General features: G+C 40.0%; 2 protein-coding genes across 2 annotated transcripts; both read left to right on the top strand.

Annotated features, from left to right (window-relative positions):
- Nucleotides 1–287: 287 nt before the first annotated feature.
- LOC117985833 (protein FAM185A) lies at nucleotides 288–4,551 on the top strand. The gene has a single exon (XM_069501309.1). The coding sequence runs from the start codon at nucleotides 415–417 to the stop codon at nucleotides 1,489–1,491; it is 1,077 nt and encodes a 358-aa protein (XP_069357410.1). The 5' UTR covers nucleotides 288–414; the 3' UTR covers nucleotides 1,492–4,551.
- Nucleotides 4,552–4,774: 223 nt separating this feature from the next.
- On the top strand, nucleotides 4,775–6,824 carry LOC117985891 (uncharacterized). Its single transcript, XM_034972694.2, has one exon. It carries the CDS (start codon nucleotides 4,967–4,969, stop codon nucleotides 6,491–6,493), a length of 1,527 nt encoding a protein of 508 aa, XP_034828585.2. The 5' UTR covers nucleotides 4,775–4,966; the 3' UTR covers nucleotides 6,494–6,824.
- Nucleotides 6,825–10,836: the final 4,012 nt, after the last annotated feature.

The following is a 10,836-nucleotide window of genomic DNA, read 5'->3' on the forward strand; positions in this document are numbered from 1 at the left end:
TTTTGAAGAATATTTATTAAATCAATGATACATACCAAAGGTAGAACCAAATAAAATATTGGTAAATAGAAATTAATTGTTAGAGAATATTTTTTTCTTTAAAATACAAATATGTTAATGTAAACTAAACTACCAATTTGGTAGAAAAATTAAACATGGGATGCCTTGACCACAGAATAATATATCGAATTTGTCCAGTCACAGTAGCGCGGTCTGCTATTGACTTTTGGTACTAAATGAATTGAAGTACCATGCTATTTGTTCTAAGATTGATGACCCTGTTTAGCTCTGTCAAAGTCAGCTGCTCTTGTAAATGTCAAAGATCTAAAAAATTCGATAATAAATTGAAAACAATTACAGTAAATTAAGGCGAGTAATGTATTAGTAAAGACCCTGTTTATTCAAAGCATCGAGATGTTTTCTTTCGGGAAGCAGCGGGTCTTACATAAGTGTCTCAAGATTTTGAGGTTAACAATCGTAGATTTTAGTAGCCTGCCCGATATAAAGAAGTTGAACCTGGTCAGGACCGTGGAGAAGACCATTGATAACAACACGAGCATATTCATTGAAAGTCCTATTCATGTAAAGGTACAGCCTATAGATGTAAATGATTTGAAAGCTCATAACAAATTGACTATGACATTGTACAGCCAAGGGAAAGATACTATTGATTTCCAGTTGAAACAGACTTCGAAGCGTCTAGAGCTTCTCAATAAGAACACTTCGCCGGATCGTAATGACGTATGTTTAATACAAGTACCATATAAGTTGAAAGTGCAGGTAACAACCACAGAAGAGGCATCAGTGCATTTAGCTAATTTAGAAGCTGAAGAGTTTGTTATCAAGACTCAGAAAGGGTCTGTGAATGTAGGTGATTTGAAGGCAGATAATATTAAAGTGGAAACTACTTCAGGCGACGTAGAAACTATCGGCAGGTTGCAAGCAAGTAACATTGAATTAAAAACAGGTATGAACGGCGAAATAAAGTGCAACAATATAATGGCGAATACCTTTAACGTCTCTTCTCACGGTGGTCATATATCAGTCAAGTCGTGCTACAGTGACAAGTCCCATTTCACTACTTTGATGGGAAATATTAAACTTGATCACATGCATCGATCTGTGACGATTGATGTTATACAGAAAGGTAATTTACGCATGACCGGATTCTCTGGCAACTTAGAGGCTTCGCTTAAAAGCGGGGATGTATTCATGCATGCGTCCCAGCTAACCAATAAAAGCAGTATATTCGTACACGAAAAGGGTACGGTAGAACTGCTGATGCCTGATATAGTTAAGAATTTGCCAACAACTAACTTGATTGCGGACAAAATTAAAGTAGAGGAAAGTATACTGAAACTTGGCAGGTTCATGGATGATTCTCCATCAAAAAGGTTTCGCTACGAAAAGGATCCACAGCATGAGTTGCATATAGTTTGCAAAAATGGGTCTATTGATATTAAGGAGACAGATTTACCATTCATGGTCTAGTCACTAAAGTTCTGGCATTTGTGAATGTTAATGCTTGTTTTTGAGATTTAAAGAAAACCCTTTGTTCAAAGGGTGACCAAAAATCAGTTTTCAATACTGTAATGTAGATCTAGCATCTTCACAATAAGTAGAAAGGGTATAAGCTATTTTACTCAGCTAACTTGAAATAGTAGCAAACTCTTCAGAGAAACAGGTGACTTTAAATAGCTAAGAAATAGAAATAGAAAGATTTTTTTATTGAATAATATTTTTTATTGTAAAACAAGTACTTCTGAATTGTCAAATGCATTTACCACTGGTTTGAAAAGCCCTTCCAAGAAGAAATAGTAACCTCCCCCAAGTTTCTTGCTGTTTTTTCTTGGTACTGTTTTCAAAGATTTGCATTAATTACTTTTATACATAATAAAAGTAATTAATGCAGTCCCATGCATTACTAGAGCAATCTGCAAGTTTTTTCTTAGTTGTTAAGTCAACTAAGCAAGTTATATTATGTGTAGTTAGACTTGAAAATTGGTTTCTGTTGAGATTGACTCAAAAGTTTTCTTTATTTGGTTACTTTGTTTGGAATAATGAACACATTTAACCAGAATTTAGTATTCACAATCTACAAATATTACCCGCCCATCCAGTTATTTAGAAATAAACATTTAATTAGTAATTTATAGAACTGTAGCTACATGTATTTATTCATGCCAACAGATAAAAAGCATTTATAATTTTACACAAAAATATTTTTAGTAACATATTTTATCTGTAAGTGTGTACTCATTAAACTAAGATTATAAATTAATGTAATATTAACCTAAGCAAATTTTAGATGATTCCTACTTTTTCTCCAAGTCAATTTATATATAATTATCCAAAACATATCTAATCGGATGTTCAGATAACCAGCGGTGCGTCGCAGGTCAAATAACGCCTCGGTCCTCGATCTTACGGCAATGTACCTATATACTGAGTTTACGCACATTGCACTGGCGTACACTTTTGTATCATAAATCGGGGCGCATATTTTGTCGCCGGTCGTTTACAACCAGTGCGTTTCGACCCTCATTCTGTCTTCCAAGTTCCAGAAATAAAAAGAAATTATTATTCTATTACAATATTTTTATTAGGTCCACAAGCATTAAAAATTCCATTGATGATTACAAGATGAACTTAGTGAGAGAGAGATGAACTTACAGATATATTGTCCGTGAAACTTTCCACTTACCCACTATATAAGCGGGTAGGTATATTTATCATTTTAGGCGATTTATATGTTTAATATTATCTGGAAAAGGGAAGTTTTTCACAGAACTTTCATACTTTTTTATGATTGTGTTGTACTGTAAACAAATAAAATCGAGCAACACTTTCATTCTGTTTTTTATGTGACTATGTATCGTGTTAAAACGTTTCATGGGTTCGTTCATCTAACTAAAATTTGCACCTTTAGAATTAAAGTGATATAAACCATTATTTTTACTTTTTAAGTCCATTCTAAAGGTGTCATATTAGTTTGGTAAGTTACTGATGTCACAGATTTGTTTAGTTTAGTCTTAATTTATTAGATACAGGTGATATTTTTGGTTAGTATTGCTCTGTTAAAAATCACGTTAATTGATAAATTTGGTGACTAAAATTAGGGAAAGTAAGTACAGTAGGTATGCGGCCGAAAGTAATGTACATCGGCCTTTAGAATGACATTTCGGCTTTGTACAGCGTTGTCTCTGTCATTTACACCCATATGACGTTTTGTCGATCTCAACGACAGGGACAACGCTCTACAAATGTGCTATCTCCTTCTAAAGGTCGATGTACATTACTTTCGGCCGCGTACTGTATAATGTGTATGTGTAGGTAAGAACACCAATTTTGAAACTGTCATTGTGCTAAATTGTAATTTGTAATCCTTTATTGCCAACTTACTTTACCTAATATTTAGTTTAGTAATAGATATATTTATTTAAGTAGTTTGCTTTAAAACGATACTGCCTAGTCTATGTATTTTTATCTTCTTAAAAACTACGTGTTTTTGAAGATAAAGAAAAGTATTAATTAATATTATTGCTAGTAGAGTTGCTATTAATAATGTTACAAATAATTTATGCAATTTGCATTTAGTAAATATTTAATGTGTCTTGATAGTTTTGGAACAAAATAAATTAGAGATGGTAAAAAATGAACTAGCCAAAATATTAAAAAAGCCCAAAGTTTTCTCACTCTAATCGCTATTTATTACCACAGTACGACAGAGACAATGCTCCACAAATCTGCTATCTCTTTCTAAAGGTCGATGTACATTATTTTCTGCCGCGTATTGCAGGTATGTTTTTTTAATGAATCAAGTCATTCTTGTCACATCTTAATTATTGGTCGTTATTCATGCTAACTAATTTCTCGATAAAGAAATTTTTTTAATTTATTATTAACTAGTTGATGTTCCAAAATTCTTTATTTTCTGGGAAAGGTTGGAAAGTTTTGTAAGGTTGGGTCCCCTTGCCCATGGCCCCAAGTTAGTTACGTCTATGAACGTTCATATTTTGTAATTGTTGTTAGTTATTGAGTAATGGAAAATATAGTATTTATATACATATATAACTTTCTCTAAGATTTACACACAACTGTACGAATACTCTTGTAAAACAATACTATGAATAAACTAAATTAATATGGCTGAGCACTGAGTTTTCCGTCGTTAAACAACCTAAATTTTTTATATCCAAGATCTGTCGAAAATTGGAAACGTCAAATTCCTCAGTAAAAGATTTTGGCGATCGAAAAATCGGTAGGTACTAAAAAGAGTAACATCTGTTATAAACAAGCCATATTTCTTTCAAAGAATGTTAAGTATTAAGAAAAATGACCGACGTGGCTTACTCAGCTCTACCAGTTAGTTTATACTTATGTTTTGTGTGTAACAGAATAATACAATTATAGATACCTAATAGGTAGGTTTACCTTGGTAACATTGTTATTAATTATGATATTTCCTAAATATAATGTTGTTATTATATTACGTGAAAATCATTATTATTGTCTACGTTAAAAATAAAATAAAAGTAGTATGAATTCGAATTTCTCTATTATTTATTAGATGCCTACATGTTTTAATTCATCGAATATTTGACAAGATTGCCTATAAGTGATTTGTATTTTTTTAAATTTTGTTGTGAAAATACCTATTGAATTTTTTTGAGTTAGGTCGTTTCTTCGTTTTATCCAACATTCATTAATAGTGTTCTGACACCAGTGATTGAAAAAAATTCAAAACAACTAAAAATCTTCACGTAAATTATTTATTAATAGGTCAGTAGGTAGGTAGGTAACTATTATGGATTTTCACAAAAAATAGGTAATGAATGAGTGTCAAATAAACTAATTAGTGAGAATTACTTTCCATTTTACGACAAGCATATTTTTTACTAGGTAACAGTTTAATTGGGTGCAAAGATGGGTATACGCTGGCGACAGAGATAAGAGCGCGGTTTATATGCGAGGGACAGCGGCGCGCGCGCCAGTACGCCGTACGTCCTCCGCCATGCCGGCCTGCGCGCCCGAGTACCGCCTCCTGCGCTCCGCCAGCGAGCTCGCCTTCGCGCCGCGCGCCAAGCGCTGCACGCACCAGCCGCCCTTCACCGCCCTGAGGCGCTCCTTCTCGTCCACCTTCTCCCTCATACCCGAGGAGCGCGCCGTTCCGCCCGAACACACGCCGCTGCTGCAGCGACTCTTCCAGATCATCACCTGGTTCCCCAGACAATGCCTGCGACCTGCTTTCGCTCTCTTCGGCCTCATCGCACACCCCGCTTGGAAACAAATACTCGTAGTCCTACCCACGCTATGGATTGCAGCATCATTATTCATTTTCTGGAAGTGTGTACAGTTCCCTATTGGATTTTTGAAGATAGTCGGAAGCGCGATCTCCAGGAGCACAGACAAACGACGCACCGTTCTCATCAGCGGCGGAAGCTCTGTTCAAGCGTTGCATTTAGCTCGAAACTTTCACTCTGCCGGTGCCAGAGTGATCGCTTTCGAGGTAGAGGGACAATTCGCGCTTTTGAAATACTCTGCGGCTGTCGACAAGTTTTATACGGTGCCTCGACCGAATCCGGCTGATCCGTTAGCTTACGCACGAGCTTTAAAAGAGATCGCGGAAAGGGAGTCCGCCGTGTTCTACATTCCAGTGAGCTCGACGACCCCTGCTTACTACGACGCTTTAGCAAAACCCCATTTGGAAGTGCTCGGTTGCCAATGTTTCGTGCCCTGTGCTCGTGACGTGGTCACGTTAGATGACCCGTTGGAGTTGATGCGCATGTGCCGCGTCGCCGGCTTGCCCACGCCTCAGTTCTGGGTCGTGACCAGCGAGGATGATGTTCGGGCTTGGTACGATAGCGGCGCGTCCAAGGAAGGATACCGTCACTTTATCGCCAGCGCGGGCGCTCGTGGCGCGAGAGATCGCCTTAGATTTGTAATGCCGGAAGACAGAACAAACTTCCGATTCCCGCGAGAGATAAGTGCAGAAAAACCGTGGGTTATTGTGAGAGAGCCAAAGGGAGAGAAGATGGTGACTTGCACAACATTGAAAGAGTCACGCGCTGTGAACAATGTAACCTGTCGCGTGGACCCGGCTAGGAAAGGATTGGTGCCGCAGAGGGATGAAGAAGCTGATATTTGGGTGCAAAGATTCATATCCTGTCTCACACCGTCGCGGCCTATGACGGGCCACATTTCGTTCAGATTAGTGCGCGAGGAAAGTACAACGAACGGGCATGTAAGCCGAATGATAGCGATCGGAGCGCGTGTTGGGGTATCATTGCCTTATTTGTGCCAAGGGTCTAAACGGTGCGGACACACCGCGACTGTTGGGAAGCTGTTGAACACGGTGCTGGACACCCGTGAAGCGCTATTCGCTTATTGGGATCCGCTGCCGTATTGTGCTTATTACCAGTCCCGATTGCCAGAAGACAGGAGGCCACCCTCGCCGGAGCCGTGCAAGACCCCTCCGAACGTGCCTCTTTGAGTCCCTCCCGGCTGATATGCAGGAGGCATATTACGGCTAAGACGATTATTTATTAAGACGCTCGAGTACCTGAAAAGTGTGTGGAACTTTTCTGATGCTGTCCTCGGAGTCACGCTCTCTCTACCCGTCCTCTCTCTCGGACGAATAAAGTGAAGGTCGTGGGGTCGGAGGATATAAGTTGTAACTACTAAGTAGGCATTACATGAGTACATCCAGATGAATGATTTCTGTATTCTTTATTAATTTTATGGATTAGTATTAAGTGGTCTACGTTTGTATATTTTAAGAATAAGGAAGAATATGGTAATAAATTATTTATTCCAATTATAAATTGTGGTATTTTTCTGCGCTAAGTTCTTAACATTTAGGTAGATCCTAGGTGTACTTAGATACCTACTAGGTAAAAAGTAAAATATACAGAGCTTTGCATAGAACTTTCCTGAAGTTATGGTAATATGTATCATGCAGTGGAGTTGTTTGCATACCTAATTATCAATTAAGTCGTAAAGGGTGTCAAGAGTTCACAACAATATGCACCGAGTTCCGTAACTCATTATCTTGCATACTACAGAAGTGCGCTTTGCATTGCCAAGTTGTACTTTGTACTGATTTGTACATAAATACATAACCATTAAGTTCCGTATAAGATCGTAAACAACAAACTAAAACTCTTAACGATTTAAGTAGTATCGTAGTAAGACGTCTGTCTCCTATTCGGGAAGTTGGGAGTTCGACCCCGGGCACGCAGCTCAAACTTTTCGGGAGCTACCTATACTGTATTATGCGTACAAAATACGCCCATACCTACTCCATAAAACATTATGGAGAACTCCCAGGCATTTTTCTCACGATGTTTTCCTTCACCGTAAAAGCAAGTGATATACCTATTTTAAATTTTAATTACTTAAAACGCACATAACTATTAACTCCGAAAAGTTAGAGGTTCGTGCCCGGGATCGAACCCCCGACCTCGGGGGCGGAATTAGAAGGCGGATGTCCTAACCACTAGGCTGTCACAGCTTCTGAAGAGGGTGAAATAGCGGTTTGAAATTTATGTAGTCCACGCGGACGTAGTCGCGAGCATAAGCTAGTAGCAGATAAACTAAAATATGTGACGCGGGCCGAACAAAATAATATATAACAGCCAAACAAAAATGATAGACAGATAAGATATTCTTATAATTTTTAGGATTCCGTACACGAAGAGTGCCAGCGGAACCCTATTACTAGGTACGTCTCTCCGCTGGCCATCCGTCCCTCCGTCCGTCCATCTTCAGCGGACTATCTCGTCAATCGTAATAGCTAGAGTTGAATTTTACTAATGTGTACTAATTCTATTGCCAATATAATAAGAAATACGCCACCCACGCTAATCTGGTGCGGGCGAGTGAAGGTGTGCAGGGCGTCCCCCCGCCTCATACCCTAATTGCTATCTCGACCTGTACTCAGGGGCGGATTATTCCTAAGGCAAACTAGACACGTGCCTAGGGGCGCTAGGTTACGAAGGGGCGCAGGTGATCATGTAGAGTTCCATTACCCTGGCCTACCTAATTATCCCTATTAAGTAATAATATCTTGGAGTAACCGAAACTGCCTCCCCTTTAATATAGCGAAGTGTAATGTCGTGATGTTCTTCACTCATTCACATAAATAAATATAATCACCAACTACCAGCTATGCAATGAGACAATTCCTCGTGCTTTTGAAGTTAGTAAAATTTTAAATATCGCTGTTAGAGGGGCGCGCCCTACGAGGTGTTGCCTAGGGCGCTCTTGACATTTAATCCGCCTCTGCATGTACTATACTTATTTAGATACCAATATTTTGGAACATTTTATGACTTTACCATTTACTAGCCAACAAACTTGCAAGTATTTGTGCACCGCTCGTGATAAGGGCTGAAACATGTTGTGAATTCCACTGCACTTGCGAGATAGTGGCTATCGCAGTCCGGGTCAGCCGGCCAAAGATCGCACCTTAGTGGAAAAATAGTTGAGCGCTACCAAAAGGAGGCGCCGGCAAACAAATAACGGATTAGAATGCTCTTCCAGATTCCGTGTAGTCTACTAGTCCTAGGTACTAGGCTTGGGTAATTTTTTCTTGAAATAAATCTTTTTTTTTTAAATTATAAGTACACTACAAGTTGCACCTTATTGTCATGGTCTCATGGTGTTATGGACGTTATGGTCTCATGTATATGTAGCTTTAAGCACCCACCATTATAAATATAGTAGCTACCGCAGTCGGGGCTCGGGTCAGCCGGCCAAAGATCGCAGCTTGGTGGAAAAATTGTTAAGCGATACAAATACGAGGCCGCCGCCGGTAAATAAATAACGGATTTAGAATGCTCTTCCGGATTCTAAGCTGTCTTAGTATTTATAACTTTGGTAAGTAATTTTTTTACCCTACTAGCTACAGCAAAGGCAAGGTTATGATTTCGGCAGTCTATGTTTACTATGTACTTAGGTTTGTACACTGTAGTGGCTAAACTACTGTACAAGCCATGTCCGTACGTAATTTTGCCAACAATACTAGCTGCATATCCGCGCTGGACCGCCAGACTGACCCTTTGCGCAAATAATGAACGCTTTCCTATCTAAAACTACTGAATTTCATAATACCTGGGCTTACCTCATTACTTACCAAACTTTTCTTACAAACAGAAAATGTACAGGACTTTTTTTTGTTAGGTATTTCAAGTTAATCACATAAGTAGGATAGTCCGCGATAGGTCGAGATGTCAATCGGGGTATGAGGCGGGGGGACGCCCCGCACGTCACCTGTGCTCGCCCGCACCGGCTTAGCGCGCGGGCTGTGCGGGGCGTTCCCTCCCCGATTGCCATTTCAACCTGTCGCGTACTACAGGTATGCGAGTTACGAAGTAAGTTGGTAGGTAGGTACCTTACTTAGACCGCGGCAGTAATGGTTGGCAAACAAGGCGGAAACATAATTGTTTAGAGAAAGGAGGGGTTTTTAGTCGGTAGGAGTCCGGCACTATGTCCATGTGGATTTTCCCCTCCTAAGCGAAAAAAAAGTGATGGTCTTCTTATTTGATACGCATACTTCGTAATAAAAAACTGGTTGTTTGTTGTTTGGTATCGTGCTCGGCGGCCATAACCGGCGTGCGTGCAGCGTGATACGTGAGCGGTGGGCGAGCGGCGAGATGCGCGCCTCTTTGATAGGGGAGGACTAGGGTAACCATAATATTATATGCTTCTAGCTTTCTATCCATCATTTTTTGCGCAAAGGATTCAACGCGGAAATGCTGCCAGTGTTCTTGATACCATTCCCGTTGGCATAATTTCTACAGTAACTAACGCAAACATAACGTAGCAATTAAGTAACTTAGTAAGTTAGGGCTAGGATACATCAGCATGGAGAGGCATCGTGTGTTGCTACGACGCAGCGTCGTGCCGTGCAGTGTGCTACGACGCTGCGTTTGCAATGCAGCGTGATACGACGCAGCATCGTGCCGTGCAGAATGCTACGACGCGGCGCTGTGGCGTGCAGCGTGCTACGACACGGCACCTCGTACCGTGCAACGTGCTACAATGCGTGCAGCGTGCTGCGGCGCGGCGTCGTTAGCCATGCCGTCCGTGGCCCGTTCACTCAGACATTCAGATTCTTTCTGCTAAAGTTATCCGATTTTGTGAGTGCAAATCGCTCCGGCTGTACTAAAAAATGCTGGATCGGATTTAGTGGTAACAGTATTCAATACATAATGTGTTCTCACTGTTCAAACAAGCTCGAATCAAGAATCTCGCAGAATAAAAACCATAACTGATGAGTCGGTTGGACGGGTGGCAGGCCCGGGTGTGCAGATCACTGGCGGCGCCAACGAACGCCGAACGGCCGTGTGAATACACTATTCAGTTTTAGCAGGATCCTATAAAAAGTGGGCCTGACATTTTAACGGCTATTTAACGAGTTCACTCGCCTGGCGTCTGGTCTTGGATTGGGAACTAATATGGTCACTCTATCACAACAATAAACATTATTTTGTTGATTTGCATTGGAATATATTGAATGGAGATAGCTTGGTTGCAACATTCGCGAAGTGACCTAGTTTTTGAAGTTTTTATGGAACGAAAGGATCCATATTGGTTTGTCATTTGCATGCCATTTGATACAAACGGCTATCCTAAAAGCCTCCTAATGCAATGTACTTTTTATCTTATATTTTTAAAAATATAATGGACTTACTTACTTAAGAGTAACTAGTTGCCTTAGTGCGCTCCACAGCGCTCTCCATAGATACGTAGTTGAGTTCTCATTTGAATACTAACCAATCAAACTCAGTGAAATTGTGTAAACTCGTTGTAGAAACTAATATCTGTGTCTGT

This window comes from Maniola hyperantus, chromosome 10, assembly GCF_902806685.2.
Source record: "Maniola hyperantus chromosome 10, iAphHyp1.2, whole genome shotgun sequence".
NCBI lineage: Eukaryota > Metazoa > Arthropoda > Insecta > Lepidoptera > Nymphalidae > Maniola > Maniola hyperantus.